The 21,108-nt window shown below is 56.3% G+C and overlaps 1 protein-coding gene across 1 annotated transcript in view; it reads left to right on the forward strand.

Annotated features, from left to right (window-relative positions):
- The window catches only part of FGF18 (fibroblast growth factor 18), a 38,159-nt gene extending 17,273 nt beyond the window's left edge, over nt 1-20,886 (forward strand). Inside the window, exons 3-5 of the mRNA XM_075541939.1 lie at nt 429-609; nt 12,309-12,415; nt 19,796-20,886. Of these exons, the coding sequence (XP_075398054.1) occupies nt 429-609; nt 12,309-12,415; nt 19,796-20,062 (555 nt within the window). The 3' untranslated portion in view covers nt 20,063-20,886. The remainder of the gene's footprint in view (nt 1-428; nt 610-12,308; nt 12,416-19,795) is intronic.
- The last annotated feature ends 222 nt before the right edge of the window (nt 20,887-21,108 follow it).

Below are 21,108 nucleotides of genomic sequence, written 5' to 3' on the forward strand. Positions count from 1 at the left end.
AGAAGTGGTACTGAGTTCCTGCCCGTTCACCCCCAGAATGAGTATGGACCCTAGCAGTGGTTATAGGGGCCCCATCAATCTCCCACCTCCAGGTTGTTTGGGGTGACTTCCGTTCCCATTTGCTCACTTGGTCTTCCCAGCCAGCCTGGGAGGTCATCGGAGCAGGGCCCTGTCCCTCCCACACACTCAGGGGAGTCTGAGGCGGCACAAGCCATGTGCCCATGTCCCCCCAGGAACCTCCCATCCTTCCTGCTGGCCCTCACTCAGCTTCGGGCAGCTGGTTCCCCTCAGACCTGTGCTCGGAGGGTGCTGTGGGCCCAGATGCTCTCTCTGGGCTCTGTACATGCATGCATGTGTGTGTGGAGGGGTGGGGTGGGGCGAGTCCCAGGGGTTCTGGGTGGCTCACAGACTCCCCCCTTCTTGCCCAGGTGCTGGCGGCCGAGGAGAACGTGGACTTCCGCATCCACGTGGAGAACCAGACGCGGGCTCGGGACGATGTGAGCCGTAAGCAGCTGCGGCTGTACCAGCTCTACAGCCGGACCAGCGGGAAGCACATCCAGGTCCTGGGCCGCCGGATCAGTGCCCGCGGCGAGGACGGGGACAAGTATGGTATGTGCCCACCCCCTGCTTTAGGCCTAGCATCCCCCCCCCAACCCCGCACAGCACACAACACTACGTCCCAACTCGGCCACGTCTGGCTACGGTTGGGCCTCCGTCCGTACCCTCAGCTGTGAGAAGGGCAGCCGGCCTCGAGGGCCTTGTCCAGAGCAGTCCCTGGAGAGGTGGGCAGAGAGTGCTTTGCTGCTGGTGGGCACCCGGGGCGTGGCAGCCATCACCGGTGTCGGGCTGTGGCTGCTGGGATCACCTCAGGTTCAGATACTCTAGGTTTGGGGGGAACTTCTGAGTAATGTTTTTGGGGTGCTGGTGCTTGTGGAGATCTGGCCTGAGATGGTGGGCCGCTGATGTGGGGCGTGGTGTCAGGTGTGATGTGTGGGGTGGGATGTAGCATGTCTTGGGATGTGGTATGTGGTGTGTGTGTGGTGTGGTGATGGGAGGTCATGCAGGGTGTGGTGTGCTGTGGGCTGGGCGAGGGTGTGTGTGGCGTGGCACGGCATGGCGTGGTGTCGTTTGTGCAGTGTGTGCGTGGGGGAGTAGGATGCAGTGTGTGTGCATGTGTGTGCACGCACGCGTGCTACAGGTTGGAGTTGAGTTTGTACGCCTGTGAGCCGTGGCCCCTGGAGGTATGGAACATGCCCCCTGAACCTGCCCTTGGACTGTGGGAGTTCTTAGTCCCCCCGGGGGTATGTAGAGCCCCTTATTCTCCTGCTGCCTCAGTAAAGGAGCCTGGGGAGTAAGGAGTCACTCCCTCCCTCCCTCCCTCATTTCCCAAACTCCCAGCCCACAAAGGCCCTTGGTGGGGGTGGGGGGGCCCTTTCTGAGCATTGGGGCTCAGCAGCATGGACTCAGGGCACACTCCACTTCCAGGCTATCGAGTCCACGTGGCAGGGTAGGAGAAGCAGGCTGCTCCCTGGGAGGCCCCTGGACTCCATCTCTTGCTTGCGCTGGGAAAGCACCTGCTGCCAGCCCATTTCTCAGGCCACATCCGGGGAGCTGCGTGTGTGGGTCCTGTGGGCAGTGGCTGAGCCTGCCCGCCTGGGCCCCTCTGTGTCAGTGCCCTGCTGCCCGTCGGCCCCTGCCCACTGCAGTCGGGACATGACAACAAGACAAATAATTTCTCGGACCTTTTATCTTGGACACCATTTATTTCCCCTCAGCCCCGGGGCAGGCCTGACCTCATGGTAGGGCCCGAGTGTGGCAGCTGCACCGCCACTGGGGGTGGGCCGGGCCAGGCCGGTCAGGCAGGGCTGGGCCGGCGTGGCTAAGGCATCTCCAGGCCAGCTGCCTCCTCTCTTCTCCCTGCCCCACTCTCTCCTTACTGCCCCCCTACTCCTCCCTTTAGCTTTCCTTCTTCCTCTCTTAGTTGGCTGGTTCCCCTCTTTGCTGGTCTCCCCTCTTTGTTCCTGCCCATCTCTCATTGACCCCCTCTGCACTAACCCTGTCCTTCTGGCCCCGGCCCAGCCCCCTCCCTCAGAACACAGTCTCTCCTCTCCTCCCCATCTCTCCCAGGCCCTCTGCTGGTCCCTCTCTGGGGCCTCCTGTGGCTCCGTGCCCCCCTCCCCTGACACCCGGCTGTGCTGGGCAGACCCAGGTGGCTGTTTTCCCTGGGAGCTGCTGTCCAGTTGCTGCTCGGGAAGGGGCAGCTGGCCGGCCGGCCGGGCAGGAGGTGCCCTCCTGGGGAGCCACAGCGCTGGCTGGCCCCTCCAGGCTGGGAGAGTACAGGGGGGTCAGACTCTGGTGGGAACCATCTGTCCACGCCCTGAGACAGGAGGCAGGAGTGCAGGAAAGAGGGGAACCGGGATGCCGCCAGCCTCCCATCTTCGCTGAGCTCTGTGTGACCCTGGACAAGCCCTTTGCCTGCTCTGGGTTCTCAGTCCCCCTGCAAGAGGAGCCCTGCTTCCTGCTTCTTAAGTGCTAATTTGCCCCTACATATCCCAGGATCTTGTTAAAACGCAGACTCTGGATTCTGTAGGTCTGGGGTGGGGCCTGAGTGGCTGCATTTCTGACAAGCCCCTGAGGACCACTCTCAGAGGGTCTAGGGTGTGTGTGGGTTTTGTGAGCCTGGCGGCTGTTCATGGCTTCTCTTCCAGGGCTGCAAACCCCATGAGTTCGTGACCTTCCTTCAAGGGATATTGGGATGTTTTCCTGCACGCTGCCGTGCCCCCCAGCACCCAGGGCCTTGGCCTGAGCAGGCTGCTACTTCTCCCTTGACAGGGTGCATTAGGGACGCAGATGCGGTGCAGGGGCCCCATCTGGGAGCCCGGGGAGAGGCGAGGAGACAATGGAGCCAGTGGAGGCTCCCAATCTAGATAATCAATACAAATATTATTGGGAGGGTGATTTATGTGGCCAGGCTGGGCCAGGAGGCTGGACTGCTCTGTGGATCTGCATGAGGGGGTCTGCCCAGCCGCTGGGGGAGGGGTGGGTCTGTTTGGGCTCAGGCCAAGTCCAGGACAGTCCAGCAACTTGCTCTCTCCTCCTGCTCAGAGCTTAGTTCAGCCAAAAGAGTCCTGCCATCAGGAACTGCACACACACACACACACACACAACTTAGCCAGAGTCAGGTCATTTTGTAGTGTGTCTTCTCAGAATCCCCACCAAATACCCAGTGTGAACAGGCTTCCTATAGGCCTGGGCTCAGGCTTCCTTGTGAGGCTGAATTTCAGGTGCTTATGACTAGCCTGTCCCTACAGTGGTGCTGGGCGGGGCCTGGGAAGGCTGGAGGGCAGGCCCCACTGGGTCTGGGCACTCCGCACTCTGTGGCTATGCATGATTGTCCTTTGGTGAAGTCTGCATGAATGCTGCTGGGGCTTCCATGCCTGGCGATTCTCCAAGGGGTCTCCTGGTGGCCCCGGAGCACTGTGAGAGCCCCAAGCACGGTCCACTCCAGGAAGAGAGGACAGGCTCAGCTGCTTGGCCCGTGCTTTGCAGTCTGTGGGGGAGGCAGAGCAAGCCTGCGCATCAGGGCTTGTGTTTGGCCCTGTGCTTCCTGCTTTTGTCCAGTCACCCTGTCCTGCAGGCAGTGGCCTCCTGGAAGAGGAGGGACACCTGGTTTCACCTGCCCCTCTGCCTCTGAGAAACTTGTGGTCCCTGGGCCAAGTGTCTCTGCCTCTGGGCACAGTTTCTTCAGCTAAGTGGGTGGGAGCAGGCCTCCTCATGGCAGCTGCCCTCAGGTTGATGTCCTCATGACAGCTGCCCAGGTTGGGGAGGTGTCCACTCCTCCTGGCTGCAGGAAGCGGAGTTGCTGGGGAAGTGGGTCATTCCAGCTGGGGATGGAGAGCTCAGGGCCGTTGAGTGCAGACTTCGGAAGTATCAGGGATCCCAGCACAAAGACTTGCGTTGGAGAGCTCCTTCTGGTTTCACTGGAAAAGGGGATTTATTTGGCCAAAAAAAAAAATGTACATAAGAACACATTTTGCTGGAGTCCAGCCTCCCAGGACTGAGCAGGTCAGGGGAGTGGGTGTGCTCAGTGGGGAGGCATTGATGGGAAGGGTTGAACGTGGGGACTCGAAACTAATGGGGTTTGATTCTTAGCTCTAGCACTTTCCAGCTGGGAGATCTTGGATCTGTGAGCTACCCTTTGTGAAACTATTTCCTCATCTATGAAATGGGCTAATTGAAATGAGCTATCTTATGCCCCAAGATACTACTCTTAAAACAGGAATATGAGCACCAGTAACCACCTGTACTCATTTCTGAGAGCGGCTAGGGGTGGGGTCACCTTCCTGGGCTCAGGCTGAGTCTCTGCTCTTAGGCTTCCAGGAAGGATCCTGGAGAAGGGGTGCTGCCTCTTCCCACTGGGGGGCCCTGGAGTGCCAGGTAGGTGAAAGAGGATCCGTAAGCTGGATTCTAGGCCATAAGGTCTGGCTAACCATGTCCCAGGCCAGTTGAGGAAGGGGCCCTCTTGCTGGGTACGGGTCAGTCTTGAAGTCCCTCATTCAGGAACTAATTCCTGAGCAAAGGGTGTGCTGGGCATCAGACATTACTAGCCTAGCCCCCTGGGTGCTCTCAGCCTGGGGCCCCTGCTCCTCTAGTTTGAGTGGGAGGAGCCTGGGCCTCAAAGCTGCTGTGACATGGTGCTCTCCCTCCCTGGGCACCTGCGTAATGGGGATAGAGGGATGCGTGGTCTCTACAGGCATTCTCCATCTCAGGCCTGTAGCCATTAGTCTGTCCAGCCCATCTCCATTCAGGCATGGCTCCCTCAAGCAGCCTTCTGGAGTCTCCTGGGTGGGGATTGCGTACTAAGACTCCTGTTTGTCCTTGTCCCAGAGAAGACCCTGGTGATGTGGAAACTTCCATCAATGTCTCTGGCTCCCCTCTGAGATCTGAGCCCCCAGGTCCAGCTCAGGGGAAGTGGGTAGAGAGAGCAAGCCCCTGGAAGAGAGAAAGCCCCTAAAGGAGGCAGGATGAAGGAGTACAGTGGGTGTGGGGCTGACTTGCATGGCTCACCCAGGAAAGGGGTGCATGGAGGGAGAGGGTGGGAGGGGCTCCCCTTGTATCCATTTCCCCCGCTCTGGGACCCAGCAAAAAGCCAAGTCCTTGGGCTGACTGGTAGGGCCCCAAGTCCAGGGCTGAGGCCACAGTGACCCCTTCTCTGAGTCTGAACCCCTCAGGTCCTTTCCTACCATAGGAGGCCATGCCACTCCTCTGCTCAGAGGCTCCCCTCTCACGCACGACCCAATGTAAGCCCTTGAATTAGCTGCAAGGCCCAGTGCTGGGCCTGGCCCTGGACTCATGCTCCGGCCAAGGCCTCCTGTTGCTGCTGCTCTGAAACACACCAAGCAAGCCCCCAGCGAAGGCTCTCTGAGTTGGCTGTTCCCCCAGCCTGAGAATGCTCTTCTCCGACCCATGTTTTCCCCTCACCCTGGCTTCTCTGCAATTGTCCCCCTATCAGAGCGGCCCCTGCCACTGCCTCGTCCGGGTATGGTTTCTTCCCAGGGCTTCTCAGCACCTGGCATTTGGTTGTGATGCAGAGTTTCCTGCTACAACGATCATAGACTCCTTGAAGGGAGAGTTGGTTGCCGTGTCTCGTTCACGGCTGCTTCCTGGCATAGCTGCAGTCCAGGCAGGAATTCAACGTGGGTGCTGTTGCCTCTGGTGTGTACCTAGGGGTGTGGCTGGGGGTCACTCCTCTGGGGACATCAGGGCAAAGGAGCTTCTCCTTATGTCTGGCACAGAGCTCTGCACATAGTAGGCACTTCTTTCCTCTCTTCCTCCCTCCTCCCCATTCTCTTTCCCATGCTCCCACACATGCACCTGTCTGTCCACAGTCTGGGAGTGACCCCCTCTTGCACTGTGCAGTGGGGACAGAGTGAGAAGCCGACCCACTTCCTCCAGGAGTCTCTAGGCTGGGAAAGGTCGTGTCTGAGCTTCTGTCCCAGGACTTCTGTCCCTGCCGAGCCGTGGCCACCCACCCCTCGCTGACCCTACAGCTGAAATGGCTACACTGGGTTGCAGCAAGGATTAAATATAGCTCCTGATCAATCCCATTGATTTTTCCTCTTCCTTTCCAGTGTGCCCACGTGGCCTGCAAACCGCCTGAGGGACTCTAGGAGATGGGGGACTGCGGGCACATTGCCAGCAAAGACCTGTGTGCTTGTGTGTGTGTGTGTGTGAGAGAGAGAGTGTGTGTGTCTGAGTGTGCTGCATTTTTGTGTGTGAGCGTGTGTCTGTGTTCATTTGTGTGTGTGAGTATGTGTTTCTGTGTGTCCCCCTTGGATGAGAGTGTATGTGTACCCCTCTGTGTGTGTGTTTGTGTCCCTGTGTGTGTCTGTCTATCTGTAACAGTGAGGGGGAAAGCTCTTCAGGAAGGACTCCACCCCCCCGCCCCCCCACTGTCCCTGCTTCTCTCTCCTTTTCTCCACCTGGCCAGCTTTCGAGGAGGGGACTGGAGTACAGGTTCAGGGTGACCTCCAAGCGCCTTGCTAGCAAGGACATCCCCTAGCTGCAGGACGATGCCTGGAGAGCAGCCAATAGCACTGTCAGCACTGGAATTGCAGCAGCTGATGGCTGGCCTCCGGGCGGGGCCATGTGGGGGGCCAACTATCAGCTCTCCCTGGCTCCTAGCTCCCTACTCCTCACAGGTCTGGTGTTGACCTACTCAGGGCTGGAGGGAAATAAGCTCATTCTTCAGTCTGCTTCTCTGAGTTCTGCCTCTTGCTTCTTGGTGGCTCCCTCTCTTTGTATGACGCCTCTCTGGCTCTCAGAGAGCCGGGAAGCCCTGCCAGTGGATGGCAGGGAGGCAGCCCATCAATCAACGTCACTCCTCTCTCCTAGGCCTGTGGGCTTTCCCTTCGAGGATGCTGTGACGTGCCACGTCCCCGTCCCCGTCGGCATCGGCCCTTTGGCTTCTGCAGCCGTTTATTCCTCCCTCACCCCAATCTGAACCCTTCTCCTTTCTCAGGCTGAGGCCCCACGCAGGCTGAGTGTGCCTAGACCTGGCCACCTCCATCTCCCAGTATGGTGTAAGGCATCTCCCTCAGGGTCAGAGGGACGTGGAACTGGGGTGGGATGGGTCCCAACTTTTGGCCTTGCTGGTGCTTCTCCACCCATCGGCCTCTGCTCTGAGAGAGCCAAGACAAGGAGAAGACCTCACCTCCCTCCAGCTGGTGTTCTTTCTTTCTTTCACTCACTCACTCACTCACTCACTCACTCACTCACTCACTCACTCACTCATTCACTTACTCAGTCCTGGGAAGGGGCCAGGGTGGAGGGACGTGGGTGGTAAGGTAGATGGGCTAAGACCAAGGATTCTAGGCCAGTGTGCCTGAGTTTGCATCTTAGCTCCCTTATGGTCCATCATGGCTTGACCTTGGACCTCAGTTTTCCAATCCATAAAGTGGGATAATCCGAACAGTTTAGCAGTGACACCCTTGCAGGTGTTCCGGGAGAAGGAGATGACGAATGCACAGAACACATCTAGAGCAGTGCCCAGCTGGGAATCAGTGGGTCACTGGGATTTGGTAGAACCGAAGAAGGGTTACAGTGACCTGTCCTGGCTCAGAGAGGGACAGTTTTGCTTTGCTCGAGCATATAGCAAGCCGGAGTATGTTGCAGTAGCACTGTGGCTGGGGATGGAGTCAGTGGGAACCATAGGTTCAGTGTGTGTCATGAGTTGTGCTCTGGCCAGTAGGAAACGGTGTGGTGACTGTGGAGTCAGACTCCTATCCTGACCTGACGAGCTGTGACCTTGGGCAGGTCCTCTCTGAATTACATTAAAAAAAATCTCTTAAGTTATACCCATCCCACCAGCGCATCTGTCCCTTTAATGAGACTGACTTATTTACTGTTGGTTACTGCGGAGCCCGTTCAGCAGCATGGTGAGCCCATGTGTACTGAGAAGGGTTGTCCCACAGGGTTCTCAAGGCTGTGGCTTGTTGGAAGCTGATCGCCAGGCCTATATTCCGAGGCACCTCTGGGTGGGTCTGAACCACCAACCTTTCACCTAGGAGTTAGCACTTAACTGTTTGGGCTACCTGGGCACCTGAGCATGTGTTAGGAGCTGGAAATCACAGTGGCAAATAAGACATACAAGTCCCTGTCCTCATGGAACTTACCCGTCAATGGGTGGAGACAGCCAACACAAATGAGGATGGATAACATACTTTCAGAGAAGAGGTCTGAGGAAAACAGAACAGGTGGGGCCTGGGGCACAGAGAGGGGTGACGAAAACAGGCAACGAGGCCAAGGGAGGTCTCTGAGAGCAGGTGGCATCTGAGACAGAACCTGGGGGATGAGAGGGCATTCTGGGAAGATTTGGGTAAAGCAATGTCTTGGCAGAGGGGGCAGCTGGTGCAAAGGCCCTGGGGCAGTAGTGTACTTGGTATTTGGGGAGGGGGAGACTTGTGTGGCTTGGGGGCTGTGAATGAGGGGCACAGGTGGAGAGAGTCAGCAAAGCCTGAACATTTGCCCCTCCTGGGTCCCAGTAAAAAGTGTGGGTTTTCTTCTAAGTGGGATCCCCAGGAGGCTTTTAACAGGAAAGAGGCATAATTAAATTTATACTTTTAAAGGCTCCCTCTGGCTGCTGTATGGAGGGGGCACTTGCAGAGAGCTGAGGGCCAAGGGGAGCAGCAGGGGCAGACTGCAGAGTTGGGAGGGTTGGAGGTGATGCTGGCCTGGGGGCAGAGGTGGGGGTGGGGGTGGTTCCTGATGAGGAACTAAATTGGACACTGTCACAAACTCCTTCTGTGTGACCTGGTATAGGCCTCATGCATGGAACTGAGCTAAATGAGGCTTCTGCTTCCCAACAGCCGCACCCTGGGGGCTGGAGACAGGAACATGGGGAGGGGGATGCTGAGGGTCAAGCAAGCTCTGGCTGCCCACCTAGCCTGGGAGGTCTGTCTGTCTGTCTGTCTGTCTGTCTGTCTGTCTGTCTGTTTCTCACTCGTTCTCTTGCTCACTCGCTGAGAACCGCTGTTGCTATTACTCCCTAAAGACTTTACATAATTCTGGCCCCGATCCCTCCTCATGATGTCATGTACCGAGTGGAGTCTAGGTCACTCCATTGCCTGCTGCGGTCAGGGCGGGGGCGGGAGGTGGGGGTGGGAGAGACAGAGTTCTGGCTCCCCTGCTGCTGCCGCCTGGCTGCAGACCCTCCCCATGCTGTGGGGGTGGCTAGCTGGCAGGGGGTCGGGAGGGAGGTCAGTTTGGCCTGTTCAGGAAAAGACAGAGGCCTCCTGCTGTGGAGCTGGCTGGGTGTGGGGCTTATCTCCCCAGAGCCCAGGCCCCCAGCAGCAAGAGGTCAGCAGACCACACCTCAGCCCTAACAGCTAGAGTACCGCACTGACCCCCAGTTTCTGAACCCTGTCTCTTTCTCAGATGGGGACGAAGACACATACCTTTGTGGGGATCTGTGGCTTCAGTGGGCACCCACAGGCACTGGGTGACTGGTCTGAGACTGCTCTGAGGACAGAGGCTCAGCATGTGTGGCAGGAGAGGGAGGTGGACCACCAATCTCTCCTTCATCAAACTTGGATCACTGTCCTGTGGCCTCATCTTTCCTTTGTCCTCAGCCACCTCTGCCTCTCCCAAACTGTGAGGAAATGGAAGCCCAGAGGGGGATGCGGGGTTTTCAGGGCCACACAGCCCTGGGTAGTAGCGCCAGAAATGAAGTCACACCCAGCGTGAGCCCTGAGTCCCCAGCAGAGCTGCTTCCTGACACAGCTCAGCGTGAGGGCTGCCTGTGGCCCTGGGGGAGGCTGAAGAAAGTCAGCGTAGAAGGCAGGACTTGTGGGGGGGGGGGTGGTGAGGGGTGGGAGGAGCAAGTTCTGTTTCACCTCCGCTCTTTGCCACACCTCTGGCATTTTCCACGATTAAACCTCCCCCTTATCATTTTATTCATTTTTAGGGAAATGGTTTTGTTCTGCAGTTATCCAGAAACGTGGGCGATGCTCCCGCGTTGCCCCTGGCCGCCCTGCGCAGCAACCTCAGTCACTGTGGAAGGTTGGTGCTGGCATGGCGCAGGCACTTGGTGACTAGTCGTAAAATTGGTGGCTTGAATCCACTGATGGGTGCCTCATAGGAAAGGTCTGGCAACCCACTGCCTGCAACCCGCCTTGCATGGTCGGCTCTGCACATGAGGGGCTGTTCAGAGATGGACTCTGTTCCATAGCCACCAGCTGCAGGACCCTCATTGCACAGGTGGAAGACACCGAGGTCAGACAAGTGGATATAAGAGCCAGATCCAGGCATTCCAGCGTCTTCCCTAACCCTTACACATGCTGCTTTCTGGGTGGAAGAAGCTCCTGGGAGCAGGAGACCTCCTGCCCCCTGTCTGAGCCCGTACTCTGTGTGAGGCAGGAGGTGGGCGAGCCTGCCGCAGAGCTGCTGTGGAGTTGGTCCTGGGAACATGTGCAAACATCGCAGGACGTTGAGTTCAGGGGACACAGGGAGGGTGCAGGGTTTGTGTCTCCCCCCTGCTTCTTAGCATTGGCTAATTCTCCTGACTCAGTGTTTATTGGAGGTGGGGGCAGGGAGGTAGAGAGAAGAATGTGCCCCCTCCCATTTCTAGAAGTACTAAATTCTTGTTAGATCTTTAAATTTTATGTAAATTCTTTTTTTCCCACGGAAAAGTGGGTATCATATTTTAATTAGCAGTGGTGTCAAAGGAGGGCGAGGTTAATTATTGGAAATCTCCAGTTCCAGGTGGTTTTAATTTTCACAGCAGGGCACGGAGGTATATATGTTTAAGTTTTTTATTAAAATCATGCCCAGTATATTTTAAGGGCACTGAGGTACCCATTTTGTGACTCCAAAGACACTGTGCTCAGGAATTTGAGGCCAGGATGTGTGTGATGGAGAAGCAAGCCCCTGGTCACTGGAATTCCAGTTTTGTGGGTGAGGGAAGGGCAGACACCTGAAATGGGGGTGTGTGTGAAAAGTTGGGGGACGGGAAGCAAAGGTACAGAAGGCATCAGTAGAGACTGGAGTGGGGATCTCCAGGCCAGGGGCTCAAGATCAGAGGGGCGAGAGAGCTAAGAGAGAGTACATGTCTTACCCCAAATCACACAGCTCCCCAATAGGGAGAAAACGTGGACTGGCAGAGGGACAGGAGGAACACAGCATGCTTAATGAGTGTCACTTGATGCCCTTGATTAGTCAGGGTTGTGGGCGGTCTCTAGACCAGCGGTTCTCAACCTGTGGGTCGGTCTTGAGCCCTTTGGGGGTTGAATGACCCTTTCACAGAGGTTGCCTAATACATCCCGCAAATCAGATATTTACATTACGATTCATAACTGTAGCAAGATTACAGTTCTGAAGTAGCAATGAAAATAATTTTATGGTTGGGGGTGACCACCACATGAGGAACTATTAAAGGGCCGAGGCATTAGGAAGGTTGAGAACTTCTGCTCTAGACAATCCCATCCTCTCAAGGACCAGGGGATGTTCACCTGGTTGGGACTTCTAGGCTCCTGGGACTCATCCAGTCTTGGTGGGCTTGGTGCAGGAAGGTGGAATATTGTGAGTGTCTTCTGGGGACACACACTTCTCCTCCTTGTGCCTTCTTCACTTCCAGGGGCAGGGCAGAGGGCCAGGGAACACCTGCGGGCTTCCGGGTGTTGGCCTGGGGGAAGGGGCCTCAGGTCTAACTCTGGAGGGAGTAACTTGGCATCCCCAAAGTCAGTGTGTGTGTGTGTGTGTGTGTGTGTGTGTACGTACACACATGGGCAAGCATGTTTGCACACATCTTTGGTACCAAGACTATCGCTTCCTGTTGGCCACTGTGACCTGGTGGTGTCTGTCTGCCCGTTGCTCCTGTGGTGGGAAATGGCATTCTTTGTATGGTTCTCTGGCTGTCTGTCCAGCTTTGGGAATGGGGCTATCTACCTGAACCTGCTTTGGGCAGTGAGGCTATTTCTCTGGCAGTGGGTCTGGTGGTGAGGAGCTGGGGGAGGTGGGCGATGATGGTGAAGAAGACTGGCACACCCATGTTTAGCCACCAGGGGCAGGCAAAACTTGTCTGACTGGCACACCCCTGCCCCACATGGAGTCAAGAGACTGGGGTGGGGAACACCTGAGGGACCTCATCTATCTCCCTGCTGTGGGGCTGGATGCTCCTATGGGTGCTGTGAGAGGCTGCCCCAGCCTGACTTGTGGGGAGGAGACCAGTGCCAGGGTCAGGGACCATGAGTGCCTGGTGCCATTGTCTTTGGTTAAAAATGTGTCTTGTTCTTTTTTTCTGCCTTTCGAAGCCCAGCTCCTAGTGGAGACAGACACCTTCGGTAGTCAAGTCCGGATCAAGGGCAAGGAGACAGAATTCTACCTGTGCATGAACCGTAAAGGCAAGCTCGTGGGGAAGGTGAGTGATGACCCCAAATTCCTGGGGAACCTGGGGAGCTGGGACACGTGTCCAGGGCCCTGCCAGCCCATGATGGAGAGCATGCACATTTGCATGCGAGCCTCGTGTCATCTCTTCCTTTCACCCCCTTCTCTGCCCGGTGCCCCAGCCTGCCAGGCCAGGCTTTCCACCGCTGCACCATTGGGGTAACTGCAGGGTCTAATCGCTCCTCCTGGAGGAGGAGCTTTGGCAGGGCTGAACCCTGGGGGTGTTTGGGCTCCGTGCCTGTAGGTACCTGGTGTCTGGGAACAGGGACAGGCAGGCCGAGGGCGGTGGCTGTAGATTGTTTTAACAATCGCCAGGGGCTTACGGCATCACGCAGCAGCAGCCTCCGGAACCCAGCCTTCGTCAGCACGCCCGGCCTCACGGTTCTAGCATTTCAGGAAGATTTTATTACTTTGGAACGGGCAAGAGCGCAGCATGAAATGAATTAGGGCGGGCTGCGGGGGCAGACGTATGCGCTGGGGGCTTACTGGAGCCTCCGCTGGTGCTACGTCTACACGTGCGCCCCCCCCCACCTCGCCTCCGCCCCCTCAGTGTGTGCTGGCTTCCCGCACCAGCTTCCCGTGGCTGGCTGTTCACGCGGAGGGGACACAGCTGTTGCATGAGGCAGCCATCACCTGTGCACCCGCTCCTCTGCAGACGCCCCATTCACCCCCATGGCCAGCTTGATTCATGGGCGTGGGGCGGGGGGAGGCTCTGTCTGCAAGGGTAGGGCAACCTGATTCCAGGGAAGGGGACCTTCTGCTGGAGGGCAGGCCCCTGGCTGATTATTTGCCCTGTGCGTTGGGCTGTTAACCAGAAGGTCAGCAGTTTGAGACCACCAGCCACTCCGCAGGAGAAAGATGAGGCTTTCTACTCCTGGTAAAGAGGTTCCGCTTCAGGAACCCCTAGGGTCAGTTCTACCCTGTCCTATAGGGTCGACACGAGTCAGAATCGACTCGATGGTGGCTAATTTTTTTCCCTTTTCTTTTGTTTGAGTGCACCTTGCTTGGGCAGGGAGTTGGGCAGCGTTTCTGATGTTTTTGAATGCCTCCCTTCCTACCGAGCCCTGGGCCCCAGGGGAGCCTGGGTTTAGTTCCATTATTATTATTAGTTAACAATGACGGCAGCAAACCACCGCCACTAACGGAGTACCCACTTTCCGCCAGGCTCTGAGCGAAGCGCTCACCAAGAATCCCGGGAGGTGCTGCCAGTACTGTACCCATTCCGCAGCGGCGAAAGCTGAGGCTTGTGCCCTGTTCCGGCGCCCGTCCCAGGTCCCATGCTAGAGTGCGGCGGGGCTCGGAGCCCCGTTTGGAAGGCAGAGCTTCCAGCTGCCCACACTCCCTAAGCGTCCCAAAGAGCAAACTAATAGTAATCTGGAGAGCGCGTCTTCGGTGCGGGCATGGTTTTAATTAGTGATTCACTGCGCCGTCCGCGGCTGGCTGCTCGGCTGGCCGGCGTGGGGGCTCCCGGCAGGACCCGGCCGGGGCGCGGGCGCCGGGTCCTCCTGGCCGGCCGTTTCCTGTGGCGGCGGCCCGGCCCCGCGTCAGGCGCTTTGTTCTCCTGCCCGCCTGGGCCGCTTCCCAGGCCCAACCTGCTTTGAGTTTGAGGCTCGTTTTTCTTTCTTTCTCAAGGCGGGGGCTCCCGCCGCCCCGCCCGTGCCCAGTGCCCACGCGGCTCGGGCCCGAGCGCGCCCCGCCCGTCTGCGTGCGGTTCCCGGCATGGTGACCCCACGAGGGCCATCGAGGGGTCAAAAGAGCAGCCCGTCCCCTCGGGCCGCGCCCCCCCACCCCCCACCCCCGCCGCTGGGCCGCCCTCCGCCCGCCGGCTGGCCGCTGAGTCACGGCTTCCACAGGAGCCGGCTCCGATTTCCTGCCCGCTCGCCTTCTCCAGTCAATAATATTGGGGACGGTTCAGCTGGCGCTCCAAGTCGGCTCGGCGGCGGCGGAAGCCCGCTCCCCACCCTTCGGCTGCCTCTTGCCCGTACCCCCACCCCAACTCTCCCATTCACTTCTAGTCCCTCTTCTTCTGGGCTGCCTCGCTGGGGGTTCAGAGGGCGCCCCCTAAGTCCACCTGCCCTGCCATTGCCCCCATTTGGCTTATCTCAGGCTCCCGAAGCGGGAACCTTTGTCTCCTGGACAGACGCCCCCCCTGTCCTCCCCTTACCCTACCCCCGCCCCCTATGGTTAAGCCCCAGGTCCCGGTAACAGCCATCCTTGGGTGCCGCGTGCTGGTGCTGGTCCCCTCCTCCCCTGAGCTGCTGCCTGCACCCGCTTCCCTGGGAATTGTGGCCGCCTCTTCTGGGTGGGTTCCTAGTGCAGGGCTCCACCCTGGCCTATCCCTACCGCTGCCCTCCCCACTCGTAGCTTTATAGAAAGGAGAGCAAGACTGTCAGGCCCCAACCCCACCCTAGCCCAAACGATCCATCATGTGCCCTGCCCCCGCCCCCTGGTCTCTTAACCCTGCTCCTTGCCCTCACACTTTATCCCATAAGCACGTGGCACTGCCTACCACCATGTCTGGATGGGACATCCAGTCTTTGTAAGAGCTGCTCCTCCATTACAACCGCCTTTTCCTCTGTTCATCTGAGTCCCCACTCATCCTTCAGGACCCTCTAGCCCACCCAGTCCAGAGCCCACAGTCCCACGAACAGCCCTCTGTTGGCTAGCAACTGAGGTGTCTTCATCCATACCCACTGGAGTTACACCCACCAGCCTGGGAGCTCAGTGGGGGCTGATGCTGGCTCTTTCCATCCATCTCTACTCTGGGTGTCTGGTCAGAGGACCGCGGGGTACCAAAGAAATGTGGTTCTCACCCTCTAAGGGACTGTCTGGCCCAGCAGCCAGAATCATCCGGGTCAAGCTAGGGAGTCCAAAGTCCCTTGGTTCTGCTGAGCCTCAGTGTCCTCTGGCATTTCTTACATAGCGATTCCTTTCTCCTTTGAAGCCAGGTCACAAAGTCACGCGTTCAAGCTCAAGTGTTGGCTTCTGCTGCTTACAGGCGCAGGGAGGCTCAGCGGGGCAGCTTTCTCGAACTGTCTGGACCTGGGGTGCCAGCTTTGCTCGTTCTCTGCCCACAGCATGGCACATGCATTGAGCTCCCCAAAGAGCCTTCTCAGATGTTCTCCGCTCTTGGCACAGGGTCGCTATGAGTCTGAGTGAATGGGCGTGATGGCAGTGAGTTTGAAAGAGTGAGGCCACTGGCTGTAGTTACACGCCAGTGTCCCACCCTGTCCCCTCTGCACTCACGAAAGGGAGCACTTCTGGCTGCATGAAGAGCTGTGAGGTGTGAAGAACAATCCATCCGGTTAGGATGTCCTCAACTGCCCCACACGATCATGGCCAAGGCCTCTTGAGGCAACATCGGGCCACCACCTCTTTCCGTGAGGGGCCTTGGGGCGATACCAGGGACATGTTAAGATGGCTTTGGTTGTAAGTGACTGCACTATGCAAAAAGGAGTCAACTCCATGGGAGTGAGACATCTGGGGCCCAACTGAGGGTTCAGTCTTCAGGTCAAATGGGAGGAAAAGGACCCCAGATTGGAAAGGAGGAAGCTGGGGGGCAGTAGGGGAACACCCACAAGCCTATGGGCCTCAAGTCCATGGCAGGTCCTACAGAATCGAACTGCGATTGGGGTGCCCAAGGCTGCAACTCTTTCTCAGAAGCAGACTGCCACATCTCTCTCCCAGGGTCCCCACCACCCGTCTTTGGGTTACTGGTTGAGTACTGACCCACTGCACTGGCAGGCGACTCGAATTCCACACAATCCACCAAGTTCCTGAGCTGAGACCATCATTTGCTCTCTAAATCCCAGAGGGCTGGGTCAGCCTGGAGGAAGTGTGGTGACAAGTGACGCCTGCTCTTCACCTTCCTTCTCCCTGTGGACTTTGTCCCCAGATTGGGCAGAGGAAGAGCAAGCTGTGCTGGCGGATTCAATGGCGGATTCAAATCCTGCCTCTGCCTCTTGTAAGTTGCCCAACCTTGGGCACACGTCTCCACTTCTGAGCGTTGGTTTCTATCAGGCAGATCCTACTTCATTGTGTTAGGAGGACCACACGAAGGATGAGATGGGAACGGTCTGGGCCACAGTAGGCAACGAACACGTGTTGAGTAAATGAACGAATGAACAAGCACAAGGAGAAGGAGAGCAGGTGGGACAGGCCAAGCGCTCCCCCGCCTTCTTGTTGGTCCTCTTCTCTCCCCCAGGAGGGGCCTTTCATAGGCTCCTGACTGTCCCCGAGACAGCTCTATTCTAAGAAAACCCCTCCAAGTCTCCCTCCCATTTGAAGTTCTCCCTCCCCCCATTCAACCACAAACTCACTGTGAGGGCATGAAGACGCATTCCCAATCTCACAAGCTCCAGGCTAATCAGGAGCTGGAGCGGGGAATGGACCTGGAGGCAGGGAGTCCAGAAGATGGAGTCTGTAAGCCCAGGCAAGTTTAATGTTTGAGTTGTATCCTGATAGAAAAAGAGGAATTGCCTAGAGAGAGAAATGGCAACTAGGGGGGCTTCCAGAGGAGGCAGTTACACTGCACTGAGCCTTGAAGGATGAAAGCAGTTTCCCAGGAAGTGGCAGGTATTCTAGGTGGGCAAACAGCATAGTGTGACCTTTGTTCAGCAGGCTCTGATTGTTCATGTGAGTCCAACCAAAGAATCTGGACTCAGGTCAGGCAGGCAGCTTCCAGAGTCCACCGTGGGGGATCCAGAACCCAAGGACCCGCCCCCCCCTTCTGTTCTTCTTGTACGTATGCCCCTGGCGTTCTCCTCAGCAATCCGTCACAGGCTGTCTTCTGGGCCCCCAGGATGTTTGCTAAGCCTGCTCCCCGCCTGCTCTACAGTCTCCTCGAAAGCTCTTGCCCTCCAAAGAGTGTTTTCTTACCCTGCCTGTCCTTTTCTGCAAAGTCCAGCACTTTGTCTGCAGGGCCCAAGCTTGCCCTCTGCTCAAAGGTGAACGTTCCTGGAAGCTCCAGCCCGTTTTCCACTTCAAACAAAAGGCTGGAACTCACAGCACCTCAGTCTCCACACACAGCCAGACCGCTGGGCTTCCAACTTGGCCAGGCAGCCGGCCGTAACGAGGAGTGGGCCCAGCCTAAATTTGGAGATGTTCGTTGGAAACTCGAGTGCTGCTAATTCAGGCCTTCCAACCCGTGTGTTTCCCACTCCTCCCCATGGAGCAAGTCGGGTTGTCTGGGGAGGAGATTCAAAACCCTGCCGCCCTACCCCCCTTTGTCCAGACCAGCCAGAACCACCTGCCCCTCAAAAATCAGTTAGCAGCCCCTCCCTCCTGGGCGTCAGGTTCATGTAGAAGTGCTTGCTTCCCACTGTGCCTCTGTGAGGTTGTGCCTCTGTCCTCCTCCTGTCGAGCAGGAACCCAAGGTTTAGAGAGTGAGAGGAACTTGCTGACATCAAGCAAGACGTTTCAGAGCTGAAAGGATCACATGGGAGGTCCAGGGTCGACCAAACCCTAAGCCATGGCAATTGAGTAGATACCAATTCAGCGTGACCTCCTTTAGTAAGGTTAGAGCCCGTGAATCTTTGCCGAAGCAGAGAGTTTCATTTCTCCTCTGCCCCATGAGGTGGCTGGTGGGGTTGAACCGCTGACCCTGCGGTTGGCTGTCCAGAGCTTCCCCGATGGTGCCACCAGAGCTCCTGGCCTTGGATAGAGGGGAGAAAAACATGTAACACAATTCAACATCATCAAAAAAAAGACCAGACTTACAGGTCAGAGAGCGACTGGCGGAAACCCCGAGACACTTACACCTCCTTCGGGTTTGGAACTGAACTCACCCTCGGGGCTCCATTGCCAGCCAAACAATGGACAGGTCTCCTAGGGAACGGGAACCCGAGTGAGGGGTGCTCACCTTGGAACCCCCAACCATTCGTGATAAAAAAGGCAGCGTTCGTCCAAGGGCAGACAGTTAGGAAGGAGGAATGGGAAGCAGGAGTCACAGGGAGGCAGTGGGAGGAGCGTCGTCAGAGGAATGAGACGGGACAATGATATGTACGAGTCATTGATTGTAAAACTGATGACCTGCTCTGGAAACCTTCACCCGATTCACAATAAAAAGTAAAAAAAAAAAGTCTCAGAACTGATTCAACGTCTGTCTCTAAATCCAGTGTCCCTGCCTGGTATATCTTGCCTCCCAGGGAGGGAGCTCCCACTTTAGCCTGGGGGCCCAAAGACCCCCGGGCCCTAAGGCACAGGCTCGGCAGTTTGGCTGCATACAATTTTCATTTTTAGGGTTCCCTAGCCCGCTTCACCCCAAGCATTAACATGCACTCCCAGTCTACATTAAGTGTAATTTATATTTAATGCTCTAACGGTGGCATTAAGTCGAGTATTGTTGTTAAGTGCCACAGAACAACATTCAGCCTGCTCCTGTGTCATCCTCACGATTGTCCGTAGGTGTGAGCCCGAGCTCTCTGTGCCGCTGGTCGCGTGTTAGGTTTTGTGCACATGGGTTGGGGACTCTTCTCTGTTGTAGCTGGTTCATGGAAAACGAGACCTTGACTTCCATAACTCTGAGGTAACTTGAGCCAGAGCCCAAGTGATTCCACCAGGACGTGGTTTCTCTTGATCGTTCCTCTTGGCTTTGCTTCCTCTCTGTTCACTTCGCCGACAGACAGACATTCCCTTCGTGGTGCTAAGATGGCTACTTGAGCGTCAGCCTTACATACCACCCCCAGGTGAAATCGGCCTCTGATTTTTGGATTTTGAAGGAATCCCTGGATGGTGGAATCAATTAAGTGGATCAGCTCCTCACCAAAAGTTTGGCGGTTCAAACCCACCCAGATACTCCTTGGAAGAAAGTCCTCTGCTTCCGAAAGGTCACGTTCATGAAACCCTATGGAGCCCAGGTGGACTCTGTAATCTGGGGTGTTGCCATGAGTTGGAAATGATTGGACAGCAACTAGTTTAGATTTTTAAAAAAAATTTAAGGAAAAAAATGATCTTAAGGATCATTCAAATTGGACAACATGCACGGCCCTTAACCAATCACCAAGACCTAGGGGGAAATAATGTTGCCATTGGCTAGGTCTAGGTCTCTTCTTGCTCTAGTGGGGGTGAGGTAAGAGCCTGGGGAAGGGTGGTGAAGAGAACGTTCTCGAATGACAGGGGGAGTCTGTTACCTAACAGAGGGTGGGGAAGGGTGCAGGAGCGGCTCCTATCAAAAGCCCGCCCCACTGATCCGGGAAGTGAATGACTGAGGCCAAAGTGTACTGCTGTGTGTCCAGCCCACAGGCCTGGTTGACTCTGCTGCCCAGAGCGATGGCCACACCCTGTGCCCTCATTACGCAGCTCTGCACCCCCTGCCCTCCTCCTTTCTCACCACCTACTTCTCTCTTCCCCACAGCCCGATGGCACCAGCAAGGAGTGTGTGTTCATCGAGAAGGTTCTGGAGAACAACTACACCGCCCTGATGTCGGCAAAATACTCCGGTTGGTACGTGGGCTTCACGAAGAAGGGGCGGCCTCGGAAGGGCCCCAAGACCCGGGAGAACCAGCAGGATGTGCACTTCATGAAGCGCTACCCCAAGGGGCAGGCCGAGCTGCAGAAGCCCTTCAAGTACACCACGGTGACCAAGAGGTCCCGGCGGATCCGCCCCACGCACCCCGGCTAGGCTGCCCCACCGTGGCCCCCCGCCGCCGCCCCAGCCCACACTCACACTCACAGAGAACTGCATCAGAGGAATATTTTTACATGAAAAATAAGGAAGAAGCTCTATTTTTGTACATTGTGTTTAAAAGAAGACAAAAACTGAACCAAAACTCTTGGGGGGTGGGGTGCGATAAGGATTTTATTGTTGACTCAAAACCCCCGATGACAAAAGACTCGCGTGAAGGGACTGTCGTCAACGCACAGGTGCTTGTCTCTCTCCAGGAAGTGACTACTCTAACCTTGACCCCAGAGGAGGACTTGAATGAGGAAAACGACACTCTGAGAAACCAAAGTCCTTTTTCCCAAAGGTTCTGAAAGGAAAAAACACAAAACAAGATTAAAAAGAGAGAGAGAGAAGCAGAAAGTGGAACCACCCAACAAACCCCCTCTCCCCCCCTTTTCCTAGCCACCCCACCTCCCAAACTCCAACAAAAATCGCTCTCTGGTTTGCAGTCATTTATTTATTGTCTGCTGCAAGCTGTCCCGAGACACCGCGCAGGGAAGGCGTGCCCCTCGGAATTCTCAGCGCCTCGACCCCCGACGACAGACGGTCTCGTCCAATCATGGTGACCCTGCCTTGCTCGCAGTTCTGGAAGATGCTGCTATCGACCTTCCGTGACTCACGTGACCTAGTACACCAATGATAAGGGAATATTTTAAAACCAGCTATATTATATATATTATATATATATAAGCTATTTATTTCACTTCTCTGTATATTGCAGTTTCATGAACCAAGTATTACTGCCTCAACAATTAAAAACAACCGACAAATTATTTAAAAAAAAATCAAGAGGGCGAGTGGTGGTCCGGGGTTGGGGTCTGCCAGAAGAGCCCCCATTGTCTTTGATGCTTCCAGGTCTGAGGTCTTTTCATGCACCGAGAGCTGGGACCTTAGGCCTTCATTCACTGATTGATTCATTCATTCAGTCAGTCACTCAATGATTCATTCACAAATAGCGAATGATGCCCAGGCACAGTTCTCAAACTCAAAGTCACTGTCACGGA

Source organism: Tenrec ecaudatus, chromosome 2 (assembly GCF_050624435.1).
Source record: "Tenrec ecaudatus isolate mTenEca1 chromosome 2, mTenEca1.hap1, whole genome shotgun sequence".
Taxonomy (NCBI): domain Eukaryota; kingdom Metazoa; phylum Chordata; class Mammalia; order Afrosoricida; family Tenrecidae; genus Tenrec; species Tenrec ecaudatus.